This window comes from Phalaenopsis equestris, unplaced genomic scaffold (genome assembly GCF_001263595.1).
Source record: "Phalaenopsis equestris unplaced genomic scaffold, ASM126359v1 Scaffold000002, whole genome shotgun sequence".
Classification (NCBI taxonomy): domain Eukaryota; kingdom Viridiplantae; phylum Streptophyta; class Magnoliopsida; order Asparagales; family Orchidaceae; genus Phalaenopsis; species Phalaenopsis equestris.
In genome coordinates, this window is record NW_018164444.1 from 71,280,302 (window position 1) to 71,297,946 (window position 17,645).

General features: G+C 33.0%; 1 protein-coding gene across 1 annotated transcript in view; it reads left to right on the top strand.

Annotated features, from left to right (window-relative positions):
• The first annotated feature begins 11,261 nt into the window (after positions 1-11,261).
• Positions 11,262-17,645, top strand: part of LOC110022563 — a 35,637-nt gene continuing 29,253 nt past the window's right edge. Inside the window, exons 1-4 of the mRNA XM_020721614.1 lie at positions 11,262-11,484; positions 14,347-14,404; positions 14,944-15,024; positions 15,129-15,167. Of these exons, the coding sequence (XP_020577273.1) occupies positions 11,312-11,484; positions 14,347-14,404; positions 14,944-15,024; positions 15,129-15,167 (351 nt within the window). The 5' untranslated portion in view covers positions 11,262-11,311. The remainder of the gene's footprint in view (positions 11,485-14,346; positions 14,405-14,943; positions 15,025-15,128; positions 15,168-17,645) is intronic.

The window sequence follows — 17,645 nt, forward strand, 5'->3', positions numbered from 1 at the left end:
TTGGGCAGAAATTTGAGCTCAAAATTGGGCTTACACAGTGGGGATCAGTGGGAAGATGGTGGCAGTGAGCTTAGGAGTTCTTGGAGAGTGTTTGAGAGCAATTGGACAGAGTTTCCCCAAGGATTTGGCACTCTCTCCCATTGGACGTGGAGGGGGAAATTTAAATATGAGAGAGCCAATTAAAGGGTGCAAAGAGCTGCTTAGGTGGAGGGTTGAGGAGCTCTTTGGAGCAATTGGGGTGAGCTGGCCTTTGGGGTTAAAATTGGGTTTAATTTATGGGTTGTGGCTCTCAATTTTGGAGTTTTTCGGCCACTAGGCCAACCTATAGGGCCAGGGATGGTGGTCAGAAGGTTAGGTGAGCTAGGGGTAGACTTAATTATAATTTACCCCCAATGGTTTGTCATGATGGAAGAGATTTTTTGAAGAGATGTCATGATGGAAGAGATTTTTTGGATAAGACCCAAAAATGGGATGAAATCCCTTAATTTAGGGACCCATTTGTACATAGCTTACTTGAGTGGTTTAAGGTGGTTTATCTTGGTCAATAAGGCTGTGGAAACCTTAATTTGGTGACTTTAGGATGGCTAAGTCAATTTTGGTGCATGGGTCCAATTTGGGTCAAAATGGCTAAAAGTTGGGTTTAGGTTAGGATAACCATGAATTTGTTAGGTGGGTTTAGGTTAGGATAACCATGAATTTGAGCTCAATTTATTGATCAACATTGTGTAAATGATTTTCATGAAAATTTTTGGTGAAGTATTGAAGTAATTTTAAGTTCTATTGGAAGCTCAATTTGACTGATTTTGGGATTTTAGTCACTTTGGGCATGTTGGACTAGACTTGGGTCTAGGTTGGGCTAACGTTGGGCTAAGTCCAAATTTATGGTATAAAATGGTCTATAGAAATATCATAAAGAGTTTTCAACATAAATTGGGTGTCAATTTTGGGTTTAGGGCATTCAATTTGGTGGAATCTGGAGACAGCCAATTTTGGTCAAATTTGGTGATTTTGAAGCTGGGTTAAAATTAAGTGAAATTGAGGATTCATCAAGGCCAATTGAAGTTCAAATTTGATGTTTAGGAGTGCTATGAATATTTTAGGATTCAAATTTGGGCAAATTGAGCAGGTTATAGGGTTCGAACAAGTTAGATTAAGTTCTAGGGCAAAATTGGGTGTTTGACTTAGATCAAAATTGAGCTCAAAGCATGGTCCAATTAGACTTAGATTTGGTTTTAATTGATCAAGCTAAAGATTAATTTTAGTTTAGGATTGAAATTGAGGGAAATTGGGGCCAATTGATGGACGTTTGAAATGAATTTGGGTAAATTGGGCCTTTAAAGGCGATTTGGGGATTTTGGTCAAAATGGTCAAATTGGCCAAATTGTGTTCATTTGGAGGGTCCAAATTGGTTTTGGAAACATTTGGAGTGATGTTGGAGGTTTTGGGTTGGAGGTTTTGGGAAAGTTGGAGGTTTTGGGAAAGTTTGGGGTGCCAAGGGTATTTTTGTAATTTTGGCAAATTTAGGGGTATTCTAGTAATTTTGGAATGTTTTGGTGGTTTTGGGTAATTTGGGTATTTTGAAATATTTTGAAATGATTTTTGAACAAGTTTTAGTATTTTGGGTGAATTTGAGGATTTTGACCAAATTTAGGGTTTCAAGTGCATTTAGGTAATTTTAGTAGATTTAGGGGTAAAATGCCAAGTTGGACATTTTTGGTAGAATTGGGGTGCCAACCACCCTATATGAGCTATGGACCAATGAAATCCTCATTTGGGTCCTCTATGTACTGGTCTTAGCTAAACCCTAGCCTAGGGCTAGTGGGTCTAGGGGACCATCTACATGTGTCTCTCAAAAGATCAAGGGATCAAAGTCAACAATTTTGGGTTTTAGGATTGTGAGTGATTATGGGTGATAGTAAGTGTAGTGAGTGAACTAGCTCCAGAACAACACCCAGAGTCAACCCTAAGGTCAAACAGTTCTATAGGGACTCTCCTTGAGATCCCCCATACTGACCCCACCTACTAAGTACTAGAGGTCAGGACCAATATGTGGAACTTCAAATTGAGCAAGAAAGAATTTAAAGTTTCTAATGGTGAGGGTTCTTTTATAGTTTTCTAGGAATAGTCATTAGGAAAGGCCTATGGCTAGACCCTAGGCTACTAAAGAGGGAAAACTAAACCTCAACCAAAAGTGAGGTTAACAAACCATTACAAAATCCCTTTTATAGGGTATAAATTATAACTGCCTTAAGGCTACGAAGGAAAAAAAGCTAAATGATAGATAAAAAAAGTCACATTTGATAAAATAGTCAATTCAATGCACAAATGAAAGCAACATAATAAAACCTTCAATTAAATATTAGAAGTCAATACAAATGGTTTGGTTCCTATGAGCACAAGCATAAATAATGAATCAAGGCAGAAATAAAAAACCTACTTAAGGTTTTGAAATAATCTCGATAAGAAGATGACCCAAACAAATGAGTCTTTGGAATAGGAACTCTTTTCTAGCCTTGAACTAACTTAGGCTTCGATTAATCCTAGTTCTGCAACACCAAACACTTATACTTTATCCCACAGCTCATCCTACGAGTAGGCAACTTACCTCTTCAACTAGTAAGCTCTTTCCTAAGTCTAACAATTATTTCACTTGATCATCCACCATTACAGCCAGAACATTTCATGTTGGCAATGTTAAAACCCAAACCTCTTCAAAGGGAAGAGTTATTATTTTGAATTTCTCTTTTACTTCCTTCTCTAATGCCTTAGTGCTTCCATCCATCATTACCAGAAGATCCCATTGAGAAGCTGCTAACCTACTACCTCTCTAACACTTGATCATCCTTTCCAATAGAAGCATATAGCTGAATGTTCATGTCCAATCAGTCATCATTCTATTTGTGACAGTGGGAGAAGCAAATTTCATTAAAAATGAACTTCTCTATAAGCAAGACAAGGAGGTCAACAGAAAGCATATCTTATCCTAACACACTTAAAATAAAAGAGACTCTTTGTAAACTAACTAATTCACACTGACCCAAGATTTCTAAAATTATAGATGACTTATTTTTTTGGTGACACCCCTAAGGTTGAGTGTCTATCTAAGTTTCGGAACATTCGTTTGTGAGGGCAGATCCTCAGCTAGATCACCCACTAGTGAAAAGTTTCCAGAATAATCATTCCTACAGTAGCTTGCATGGGTCATCCTCAATATCTCACCTTGACTTGAGGACAAACCTACCTTTCTCCATTTCACTACATCCTTGTGACCTCCCTCACTTCTTACTTAGTTTTGCTCAGTAACATGCCCTTCAAAAACTCCTCATTCAGAATATTGGTGTTTGAGTAGTTAAGTTCCATCATTATATATTAAGTAGAGAATGACCGAATCAAGAAGTAATGAGAAGGGGCTGAAATTCAATCAGGCTCAACTAATCCTAATCCCTCTCGTTATAAAAGCCAGTGCCCAAAATTTGAAGGGGTGTACACATCAAAAGTGACACTTAAATTACATATCTAATAAAATAATTTTAATTATTTTATTCTTATCACAACATAGCTTCTTAAGAGATGAGAGAATTAGATAACTAAATATGTATAACTAAAAATAACCATGCAAATTAGTAGAAATCAAAACTCACTAAAATGAGCCTTTGTTCCAATCCAAACCTTCTAAAGAAATAGACCTAGATGAGGATGACAAGAAAATCAGCCTCGGGAGTAGACACTTGTACAAGGATTGGCCAAGAATAGTGATGAAGTACAAGTGGCCAAGTACGAATGATCAAGTAAAAATGGCCGAGTGAATGAATGGTCAAGTACGAGTGATTCAAGATAAACAACTAAATGCAAACATGAAAGGTGAGATCACCAAGAATATAAATTGTTAGTCATCTACCAGATAGTCACTTGACTTTGGAGAGAATATCTTTAGGAAGACCTTGAGCTTAATGACACTAATCAAAAAGACAGTTAGATGTCTCACAAAATCCAAACATAATTATTACCCACATTTAGTTTCACATAGGAGTCTCCTGTTTAAAAGTGGAGTATTAAATGTAATAAAGATTCCAATTTTCAGGTCTAATCATTAGTTGTAGAACACTGTTCATCCATGTAATACTCAACACTTGAGCTCACTTTCTTATTACATAAAAGTTAAAATAATAATATTTTTATGTGACAAAATATTTGGGTGCTATAAATATATAAAAATAAAAATTTATGTGCTAGAAATTTAAACATTTAAGACTTCGGTGATATGTATGCAAATGCTTCAGTAAATAATAAGTGTAAACATTTAATACATAAAACATTTGTCATATGATTCCTTTATTTAATTCTAACAACTCCATAACGATAAGGATGTGAAAAGCTTGACTTTTTTTAAGGTTTACATACATACCACTGAATTTTTTATGTATTTACATATCTATTACCTAAGCTTCATTTCTTACAAAAATACCAATTTAATACATGGAATTTTTTTGGAAAGTTGAGCTCAATATGTTTGATTTTAATAATATCTCAGGATAGGACAATCCCTTCAATCATTATGTTACGCATAAGTGCTCAATTATACATGAAAGTTATATTTCACCTTTTAAAAGATAAAATAATAATATTTTTGATGTAATATAAAAGATTTGGGTGATATAAATATAAATAATAAGACTTGTTAGATTTGTATATACATAGAAATTAGGTGGTATGTATGTAATTTCTTTTTTATTTTTTAAGGAAAAATTAGTAGTCAAAGTGAACGGAAACTCTCCACCAACATTCCAAAGTTGGCTTCTAGAGCTGCTACTAAAAATCTGTTGTTCAAAAACTGGTGTTTCAGAAACAGTTAGTATGTTTGAAAAACACCGTTCTAAAAATGTTGTCTGCTGACATAATAGTTGTATACCCCTGAAGCATAAACACAGTTTAGTTTAAACTGTCTGAAAACAACAATCCTGAAACTGCTTTCTGTGAATTGAATCTAATGATAATTCATCAAATTGTTTTTCACTCACATAACCAAAAGGCAAATTAAGGTGAACAGTAATCCAATGATAAAAAATCTTTAAATTATAAACAACAATTATCATAGTTCAAACGGTCCAAATCTCCATGAGTCAGATAGTCGTCGATATGAACATCTCAATCACAATAATGAATTTTTGGGTTGCTTAATTAAACTCTGAAATTCTAATTTTATATTGCCTCAGCAAAAAAATACAAGTTTGTTTATAAAAAAAAAAACTCAATGCAGTATAATTTGTTCTTATTTGTTCTTCAAATTGAATAAGCATTATCAAAATAGATGTAAAGCTAAGCACAATAAAAGTAATACCAAAATAATAAAAGCAAACATGAATAAAGTCTTCACAAGAAATTTCAGGTATTTAACATCATTTTTAATATATCGTCAACTGAATATATCTTCTCGACAGCTCGCTCCTATATTATGTCACTTGGCTCACCAACCCAATGAAAAACTTGCAATCTATATTCGTTAAATTCTTTGGGCATTTGTAGAACTTTCATCCCAAAGTATCCCCTTTCTAATGTGAGAAAATAGCATATAAGAGATTGCAGTCATAGAAAATTGGTTGATGCTTAATCTTTTTGGTGCTTGTTGAATTGCTTGAGCTCATCTCTAATGGTTCAATCTTGTACATTAATGATTAGCACAATTCATATGTATGTAAATATGACTGTAGCACCAAATATACCCTGCTTCCTTGCACCCAACAATAACTATAATGAGAAAGGTTTTCAAAATTTAATGAATACTAGATAAAATTATATGCATTCATGTTAAATTATCATAAAGGTTTCAAACAATGCCATGGTATGAAATCTTCCAATTACGCCTTCAAAAAACAATATAAACATAATAATTATTATGTTGCACAAATAATATCAGGGTTCAGAGTGAATACAAGTAGATAAATAATCTACCATGATTGGTTTAGCAGTAGACCAATGATATAGGGGTTCCAAGTTGTCAAAATCACTTAACAATGTATATTGAATAGCTTAAAGGGCCATCCAAGAGATCCCTTGAGTCAAATCACTCATCATAACCCCTTAAGAAAAATAAATCTCAAAGAAAAAGGAGCTAAGATTCAAACCATATGCTTCAGTTAAGGTCTCCAAAAAATGCAAGCATACTTACTACATTTACCAAGAAAAATTCAAACCACATGCTTCGATTAAGGCCTTCAAAAATGCAATACCGAAAACAATTTCAACAACAAGAGCCAAGTTTTGGCCATGCTTTAGAAGTCCAAATAAAAAAAAAACAAGTTGCATAAAGAAAAGGAGCCAATATTCAAATATGTTCTTAGCAGTTCAATGCATTCCAACTAATGGCACTTCAGCCAAAGCCATGGTTCATGCAAAAACTTTCCCGTCTGAATCACCCAATAAAATGTCTATAGACTTATGGCTCATCCAAGAAATAAATAGTTAACTGGCATGAAGGAGAAAACATGAAATTTTAAGCATTGAAACTTTTAAAATCTAGAAATGCTTGAATTGTACACATAGGATTAGCAATTATTGTTGCATCTAAATACCCTCACCCACATAGCCGCAAAGAATTCCATGAAATACATTTTACCCACATGGTTGCAAAGAAGAACATGGAATTTTGGGAAGAAATGCATATCCACAGCTGAAAAAAAAGAAAAATTACAAAAAAAAAACAAAGGAAAAAAGTGACATTAATAAATATGTGTACCTTCAAGCCTAAGTGAAGAGCAGCTTGTTTATGAAAATAAATATATAATTCAAATCAAGTTAATACATTTCAACCAAATTCTTTTTCAGCCAATATTGTAAGGAAAGACTTGAGTTGATATTCATGTGCATCTAACACAGAAGCAAGTTCAATCCATGAAATTCCACTTACCCACATAATTTCCAAAGTTTAATATAATTCTCAAGAGCTTTTACAATCCATGAAGGTGTCGAATGGTCTAATATAATTCTCAAGGCCTCCAAAAATTTAGTAAAGCATCCTCGTACAAGCAGGCAAACAAATAGAATAAACACCCAATCAGAGCACATCAACACGCAAAACCACCATCTTATCGACACCTTCACCATCACCAATAATTTGAATGACAACTTCTTTGTTGTCTGCAATTTTTCGACCCATTCAATATTCATACACTTTGAATAGTACCATTTCATTTCTATTAACACTTGCAAAGTCAACATCGAACTGTGAATGATGTCCATGGATTATAATTGTGAAGGACCTTTATTTCGATAATAATTTTAACTTATTTTCAAAAGGGTATGTTGACATGTCATGAAAAAATACCCTTTTTTCCATATGTCGAAAGCCCTCTTAATAGCATCCCTCAGCGATGAATGATGCATTTTAAACATTTCCTTCCTTCCTCGTACCACTTGACTTCCCGGTTCAAAATCTGATATGTGATTTTTTGTGTTCATAACTTGCTAAAGAAAACCCCATTATAATGGATAACCAACATCCACTAAATAATATTTTTCTATAGTAATTGTTCATGTTTAGCTAGCTTCAATCGGACCAATTGAAAGAGCCAACTGGACAAACAACCAACCTTAAGGTGGGAGTGGAAAATTGTGCACATAAGACAGGGTGAAAAACTTGAAAATGTGCCTATCATGAGTGTTTTTCTCCCACCAAGCCATAACGAATGTGAACACATATTAAAGTTGCAAGCCACCATTATATTTTGTGTTGGAGATCCACACTATCTAATGTGCACGATCTTTTTAACATTTGGTACACGCATCTCAATATGCATGCCGTCAATTGCACTAATACAATCTTGTGCTAATTTGTTAGAATTCAAACTGTATATGTTGATGCTAAATGAACTACATAATAAACATACCTTGAAGTATGACATGTACCGCTGGTCACTGAAGATTTGTATTGAGAAATTTTGAAAGGTTGGATCTTCAGGCTTGATGATTTCAGAGGGCATGTGCACTAAAGCATTCAATCCAATTGAAAACTTATGGTTTCGATTTAGTGCTAAAATCTCTTACAGCCTGCTCTAATGGATTGATTATGTGGCAATATATTTAAGGTTATTGTCAAAACTTCATGTGAAGTCATTCTAGAGGAATCTTGAGGCCATAATTATTGTGGATGAAGTTTAAGAGATCGATGAAGATGACTTGGCTCATATGAAACATGTTATGAAATCTTATTGTATGTCCATGCAACATTTACTCTATCAATTTATCACCCGTAAATGAAAATGCCATGCATAGAGTCCTAGAGATATATGACTCGTAGTACTTGGTAAACAAGCAGATAATGGCAAGTGTAATTTTTTTTGCAACGCTCTCTATGTTCAATTCTGGTGGCATCCATTACTGAAAGAAACAAGAATATCAACAGATAATATCATTACAATTCAGAGCGAATGACATCGTCCAACCATAAACTAACATATTAAAAACCAGTGCAAATAAGTAATTATTCCACTATCCATCAACCAATAGAAAGCATAGAAACCAAATTAACTAAATGAGTACTGCTTTATAGTAATGAAGCTTAATAAAGAGAGTGCACTTAAAATAACATAGATTTAATAGAAATTAGTTATTGTGTTGCTCATAAAAAACATGAATGTAATTAACCCTTCGCTCGAGTGCCAACAATATGAAGAAACTCCCTCTTAACAAGATCTTTAAGCAGCTTCAGAGAGTATGGGTACAAATGCATGCCCTCATAAACTTCTCTAGTTTCTTCTAAAATCTTCATCACATCAGGAATAGATGAGGAGGCATTTACCATGTTAGCATCAACAAATAAATTGGTACAAGTTATAGCTAATTATGATATATAACTCCTCAGATAAGCAGGGCCAATTTTTTTATTGTGATCAACCCTTGCTTTTAAAGAGGGTGGTATCCTAAAGTGGCTGGACTCACTATGCTTAAGGATGTCATGGGATGATCTTTAAGTTGGTTCAATTGGGCTATCTCTCTGTTCTTGTGACTCTTGAGTAGTCCATGAATTACCACTAGTTGTGACAATGCCGCTAATCATGAGATCAAGCTTCTCCTCTATCTCAATTTTGATACCACCATACCTGAATTTTTAGCAGTTGGCACGACCTGACATTTGTACAATGAAAAAGAGAAGCTACCAAAACAAATGTATTGAAATAGTTTAGATGAAATAATTATACATTCCGTTCATTTAGTCATAACTCTAACTTTTCCTTCCACCACTCAGGTGATGCATCAATGATGTTTTTTATGGGATTTCATACAAGTCTGGTTGATCCTCTTTTGATATCCTTCCAAAATTATTGATCTTTTTTTAGCTGGTTATGCTTATTCTTTAACTGTGTTTGGTCACGCAACCAACCTATTCTTTCTTAAAAATTTTTTGTAAGTTTTTGCCAACCATTTTTACTAAAATGTATTGTTAGTTTATTTCCTAACTCAATTTCATGCAAGCAAATGTCATAAAAAATCATTTTGGTATTCTTTTCTTAGACAACGGATGACGCGCTGTCCCTTGTGTTGCCCATTTGTTCTTACATCTATAAGTTCAATGGTTATATGATAAATAGAAGAACTTGGTATGCACTAAAGCATGATAAACTTCGAATAATTGTTGGGTGACATGAGAAATTAGTAAGTTCTTGTAAGAGAAACCAACTGCATCAAATTTGCAAGTAAACCAACTGCATCGAATTTGCAAGTAAATTAACTACGAAATAGACATCTTCAACACAAATTCTATATGCAATTACATGTGGAACACCTAAATACTCCTTTTTTCATGTATAAGTAGCAAGTCCTCAACATTTTATGAAAAAACCACCATCACTGTTCATGCAACCAAACAAAAGTAAGATAATATTTAACATTGGCTGAACAAACGGAGCCCTACATCTTCTTGTTGAAGACTATATTCAATGTTTTAGAAAAAACCCACAAATTGCATGAACGGGCATATAATAAAATGGAAAATTTAACATTTTACCTTAAAACCAGAAGCTCGAAGTGAAGAATTGCACTTCTTTTATGCAAATTGACCAAATAAAACCAGTCACCTTTATGTGCAAAGTGATCAAACAAATCTTAAGCTTTAAAATATGAATTTAACTTGTTAAAAAAATTGAAAATATATATGAAACATTTGGTCAGGTAAATGCTCATAATTGGAGAAGATATAAGAGAAATCTCCATAATACATCAATAACATATTACGCGGATAAAGCAAATGTCAAATAATCCAAAAAATGTACTTTCATTATTCATAGCACATTGTTTTGAATATTCAAATCAGATATACAACTCATCAAAAAAACTGTAATTTCATTTTTTAATAATATATTTCCTTTAATGCTCAAAAAAACGTCTCAAAGTTGCAGAAAATATAAAAAAGAATAAATATGAAAGATGGGATGCAGGATCTCGCCTGCGGGATGAAGAGACCGACCCCCAAACACTACAAAACGACCTTAATCAACACAACCCGTGCGGAATCCCAAAAATATTAATAAAAGAGTGATGGCGCTTGGTCGAGAAGAAATATTACATCAGTACTACGCACGTAAAAATAACGTGCGTACCCAATCAAAACACGCCACGACATCTCGCGCGGCAGAGCAAAAAAAACGGCGCAGTAACACGGGGAATATTCTCTTCTGTGTTATTCATGTGTTATTGCGCGTTATTCATGTGTTATTGTGTCTTATTCATGTGTTATTGATGTGTTATTGTGTTATTATAACACCAAGAATATTTTCAGGATACAATAACACATGAATAACACACAATAACACTTGAATAACACGCGAAATATTCCCGACAGAGAAAAAAACGGCGCAGTAACACGGGAGATATTCTCTTCTGTGTTATTCATGTGTTATTGCGCGTTATTCATGTGTTATTGTGTCTTATTCATGTGTTATTGATGTGTTATTGTGTTATTATAACACCAAGAATATTTTCAGGATACAATAACACATGAATAACACACAATAACACATGAATAACACGGGGGGAATATTCCCGGTGTTACTGAGCCGTTTTTTTCTGCGTCGCGCAGGATATGGTGGCGTGATTTCATTGGGCACGCACGTTCCTAGTACTTCCTTGGTCGACGGAAGCAGTACCTCATAAGTATCGGTGTTACTGAGCCGTTTTTTTTCTGCGTCGCGTAGGATATCGTGGCGTGATTTCATTGGGTAAGCACAACATTCCTGGTGTAATATTTTTTCCTTGGTCGACGGAAGCAGTACCTCATAAGTATCCCTTCTTCTTCTATTATCCTTGCTTGTTTCGAAGGATGCGGGGTCGGTTCTATTGGGGAAGGAAGGAGGAAGGGAGAAAGAAAGCAGAAGGGATCGTGGTGCTCTTCGCGTGGCTCTCCAGCCATGAGAAACATCTGACACCGTATGTGGATCTCTACTGGTCTCTCGGATGGGGTTGCCTCGTTTGCCATACGGATTTCCTCACTCTGTAAGCACCATTTGTTTGTCATAGATGATTTACATGTTTGTTCAGAAGAGTTGGTGATTTTGGGTATATTTTGAAAGATGTTTTCTCTCTTGATGAAGTAACCGAGAATGGACATGAAGGAGAGAAGAAAATAATTCCTTTTATTCTAATTATTTCAAAATGGTATATGCATGTGGAGTTTAGGAAAAAAAAAAAAAGAAATTAAAAGAAATACACATACTACAACCTTTGCTGGAAACATGCTAATGCATGACATCGAAATTTAAATACAATATTGAGGCGAGCAGTTATGGAAAACAGGAATTGAAATTAGACAATTTGCTGCCCTAAGAAGGAGATGCCTACCGTAGGTTCCATTCACCTCTTCCCTGCTTGATTTTTCATATAAAACTAGTAAGCAAATTAATAATTCGAATGTATGCTTAATTATCACGTTGGAAATGTGAAAAAAATGATGTATATCATTCTCATTATTCATTTATTAGGATGAATACATTTGTTAACTAGTTATGAAAATGTTAACGAAATTTAACAAACACCCAAGGGAAAACAAAAATTATTATTGAATTCAAAGTCTGAAATCTTAACAAACAATAGGAAAAATTGAAATTGTAAGAAAACAAAAATAGAACACTAGAACTAGGGTTGGATCGAGGGTATAGGTGATTTTGAGGCGGTTGTTTAACAACAAGCAATAGGATTCGGCAAGGGGGGCAACAAGTTGGAAAGCAGGAATTGTTGCTTTCTGGTTTCAACCAGGTATTGGTAGGGATAACAACGGTTTTAGTATCTTTCTAGGTGGTAACAACAAGATGGAAAATGGTGAGGGTTAGGGGATCGATGTGGGAGAGAGTTTGGGATGGGTAGAAAGGGATACACACCCTGCGGGAATGAAATATAGCGAGAGCACCACTTGGAACATTTGGATACAACCTCAGAAAGGGAAAAAGAGATACTGACGGTTTTTCCAAAGCAAATCACACAAAAACTAAACCCTAAATACTAACAAAACACATATATAATCCTAGATAGCTAGGAGTGGGCCCTACTCTAATTGGGCAATACACCCAAGCCGACTAGAGAGCCGGTAGGCCGACCCTCAAAAACCTTGGACTAAACCGGTCTAAGCAGAGTCACCCACGTCAGAAAAGTTCTTATTTTGTAAATTTTTATAGTGCACAATTATCTTGGAAGACGTTGATTATCATTATGATCATCACTAAATTCAAAAAGAAACTTTTTTTTGTATAGATATTTAAAAAAAATAATGAAAAAATGCGCTATCAACATTTTCAAATAAGCGTTCAGCAATTAAGGAAAATATTGAGCATCATTAAGGTTGAATATATTAAATCCTAAAATAGTCTCTCAATTATCCATGTATGACAATTTAATCATAAGTATCATCAAATTAGTCAAAATAAATAATGCTAAGGCAATCAAGATGCTGAAATTACCCTAGCCAAACCCTTGCATCACACACACACACACACCCACCCACCTTGTGATAGGAGAAAACTTTCAATTAAGTTTAGTCATTAGGTTATAAGTGTTTAGCTTATAATAGAAATAATTTTAATTTACAATTGTCTTAGTTTTAGATTTCATTGATGTAGCTTAAAGTGGTTGGTGATGAGAATGAAAATGAACCTAATTAAGTTCCTATGATAATTCGAAATTGTCATGGGCCCTTGTAAATTAGTCAGAGAAGATAGTTGACTCAATCAGACTAAGTGATCATTGTTAGTAGTGAGGGGTTATATCATCCTTAGTTAACAAAAGATTATTTTTTTTTCTCTTTTAAGTGCATTATATGATTCTCAACCTAAAAATATTAAGCCATTGGGAAACATTCAAGCTTTTCATGTGATTATAATATAATGATTTTTTTTTGCGGCGAACTGCCCAAATAAAATGTCCCAATATTAATCTCTCCTTTTTTTTTTTTTTTTTTGTGGTGTCATTTGAAAACAAAGTCATACAATTAGAGGACATGTGTCACGTTTGTCATAGCATAAGATTTTTTGAGAGTAATCATTGAAGAACGCTTGATATGACGTTGACTTTTTTGTGCTCAAATTAATCAAAAAATTTTCGTACTCAACAATCTGTTGTAGAGTTGTAGAGAGTCAATAAACTTTGCTCTTAATTTTAGGTGATAGATTTTACTTAAATATTTTTATGTAAGCTTTAAGTTAATTTTAATAAATGCCTCATCAATCTCCGTATAATTCTAGTTATAATTATGAATACACTGAAATTCCTTGCCGTATGCTGTCTGGCTATTTCTGATATATTTATATTGATATTTTCTGATATATTTATATTGATAAAAAAGTTGATTAGGATTTATGGCACAAGAGGTGACAACAACTGTGTAGTTGTTGCCTTTACCTCCTTAATTTCATGTTCTCTACTAAATCTTTAATTTCATCGATTTATGGCGCAAGTGCTGACATCAACTGTGTACTTGCCTTTTCCTCCTTAATTTTATGTTCTATACTAAAGACTTTACTTTCACCGTTTCTATTAGAAAAATCACTTTGAAGAGTCTCATATGTGATGCATCACACTTTCTCCGTATTCTTTGTTGATGGGTTATGAATTTGTTGAAACATATTGTTGCTCTAGGTGGGTCTGTTTCAACAAATCTTTGCAGATGTCGGTTATCTTAAAGAAGTTTACGTAGTTTATAGAAAGCTGAAGATTAAGGATCAGAAATTTTGAACTACTTGAGCTTAATTAAATGTATAATGCACAATTTTGTGGTACTTAAATGTTTATCTACATATTTTCCTCTCTATATAATAATATTTTCTGTTTGATCAAGTTATTCAGCTAAATAATTGTAATAATGTGCAGGTTTTTTCCTGAGAAGGCCTCAATGCTAGCCCGAGGTATTCTGGATGAACTGATTAAGGTTTGTACTATTTTTGCTGGCATGCACAATAGAGTTTATTGTTAAGGGTGGAACTTCTTTTTTAAAAGCAAAAATGGCATCAATTTCATGATTCCATATGCTCTTGTAACTTATTACCTTTTGATCACCTGGCATGCCACCGTCTTTTGTGTAAATATCTATCATGATTTTTATGGAAATGTTTATTTTATCTCTTAGCCTTTTGCAAGCACTCGTCTTTTTTATTGAAAGCCTACGGAGTATATAGTTCTTCAATCCTTGCTTGTGAGAGCTCCTTTTGTATGATAGTTGATGAAAAAGTGATGTGGGGAAGTAATTATGCCAATTATTTTTGTTAGTATATTAAGTTCTTTTTGACTCTGCATTTATAGAGCATTATTTGCAGTTAATCAATCAGTATTTGCAGAGTTAAATTATAAAGGTGATATTATTTTGAGACTATTATGATATTTTCTACGCCTAGCATCTTTGTTTCTGCTCCATTTTACTTGAATGCATGCTAATTGGTTTTGTTCTGCTTTCTGTAATGAGAGCTACAGGAAGTAAAGTTTAGACCATTGCCTATTGTACTCGTCTCTTTTTCTGGGGGATCGAAAGGTTGCTTATATAAGGTTCTTCAGGTATGGTTTTTCCTGATGGATCTATAATTTTGATCACTTTAAACATCTTCTGAAATATCTGTTCCTTAGTGCAACTTCCAATATCTTCTTTTTATCATCTGCAGTTGGTTAATGGAAAATGTGAAGGACAACAAAGTCTGCAGGTATGCTAGTACTTCAAGTTATGGTTCCTTTTTTGGTAGTTTTTTCACATTGTTAAATTTTATTAATGATTACATAAACTTGCTTATTTCATGATTTTTTTGAACTTTGACCATCTTGATTAAATTACCAGATACCATTGCTCTATTGTCCCAACATTGTGTTTAACTTTTTATTTTTTAGATGATCATCTGCCTGTTGTATATTTTTCTTGCATAAAAGTTGGATGTTTTTCCTAGCAACCAATATTAAAATATAATGAGGCATGTGATGTCTGTGTTTGAGATTAAGAAGTTTAATAGCTCCAAAAGTTTTGAACTTCAGAGAACGATGTGGTTTGAAGTTTCAATCCAATAGAGACTCCTTTAGGCGCTCATGTGGCATCAGCTATGCCAGAGATCATGACTGAAGAAGACAAAATAGATGGATGTTGAAAGCTCTCTCAACATTTTGATGGAGGTTACTGTGGAAACAACTATGGAGGGATTTTGGTTCAAGTTAAATATTTGTACTTGATTACATGCCTTTTTAACAAGCTTAATTAAAAATAGAGAATGTATTGCTTCACTTTAGGACGGTATGCTCATTAAATCACATACTGATGAATTTAATTTTTTGGTGATTGATAGCGATTATCAGTTCTTATTGCTATTATACCCTTATGTTGATCATATAAGTATTTTCATTACTCCATATAGTACGGAAAATACATCTTTAAGTCAAAAATTCACGTTTTTTTTAAATGTTATTGCTAAGTTGGATATGGAGATGGGAAGTCATTTGAGAAATTATTGCTAGGGGAAGATCATTTCGAAGAATTCTACCTTTGACCTTAACAGAAATAAATTTTATGGTAGATCCAAAGACATGCTCGCTTTTATTGCAAGATGAAATGACACTTTTAAGAGATATTTCTGTGATTTTCTGTGTTTTGAAGAGGAAGGCGCAACATTTGAATGAAATTCAGGAGGATGACAAGTTAATAGATGCCAGTGTTGCAGCTTTGGCTTAATTCAAATATAAGTGATATCTTTTAGTGACTGTTGGAGTTAGTATAAATAATCAGTGGAGTTCATATCATTGATTTTTTAAGTAGTTGTTTTTCACTTGTACTCGTGTTCTGGTGTCTATGCGTGTATATTAAGCAACTGTTTATACATGACAATTGATTTTATATTGTGAAGTTAAAGACGCGTGAAGGTGTTATCAGGAAATTGGTTGGAGTCAGATGTATGAGAGGGATTTGATATTCTTAAGTACTCTTAGTAATGAAAGATAAGTTGTACTAAAGTCTTGCAAGGGTTTGTTAGTTAGCATGAAGGCAAAGGAGTTGTTCTTATTATCTTAAGGAGAACAACCTATTCACATCTGGTTCAGTATCACTAAATAGGCCAAATCATCAGTTTGAATTGAGTAAAAACTCAATCAACCACATTATGTGATTGAGAGTAGGCTCAATTTGGCATCTGTGACCGTAATTTGGTCTAAACTCATCAAATTAATGTAATTGTGCCTTTTTTTAATTAAGCTTTCCTCAATCTAATTTAATCTAATTTTCTTAGGCTTAACTTAATTCATTTGAGTTTGACTTAAATTGCATGTGCCTGCATAAACTCACGCCTGCAAAAACTCACGAGGCCTGACTAAAACTTACTAGGGTTATGTTTGTTATTTTGAACATTTTTCACTCAAGATTATATTTATTTTAAATATTATTTTTTTACAATTAATATTGAAATTTAAAATATAAAATTCAATTGTAAAAATAATAATGATTGTTATGTTCAATTAGAAACTTATCAAACAATGAAATTGATTAAATAATATATGCCAACTTATATATAATAATCAAAAGATACAATTAAAATAATGATAAGACTGTAATTAATAACATTTTAACAATATAATTGTAACAAATAATCAAAAGTTAAGGTAATAATTAACAAAAATTAATTATGATTTGTAAACTAAAATTATAATAAAAATAAATTTAATAAAATTTATATTTATACATAAAACAAAATAAAGAAAATTTAATGCTGGGTTGGGCATATTTTTTTTATAAAAGTTTTAAGATTAATAGCTTAATTAAAGTAATATTTTACTCTTAATTTAAAGAATTTCCATCATTAATTAAAATGAAGTAAATAAAATAAATAATTAAATAGGTAATGATTATACAAATACAATTACATAATTGATAAATTTTTACTAATAAAAATATTTCTATATTAAGCATTATAAATAGAAGATAAAATTTAAGAAGTAAAATGACAAAAAAAAATTACCTAACGTTAAGGTGACTATCATTACTTCTAGATTTTGATAATAATATTGTATTTCTTCTAAATCACTTGTATTAGAATGATATTAATTGAGATATTAATATTAAAAGTATGATATGTTTATTCAGATCTATTAGTTAAATTAGTCATATACATATACATATACATATACAAATATAAAAATATAAATATACA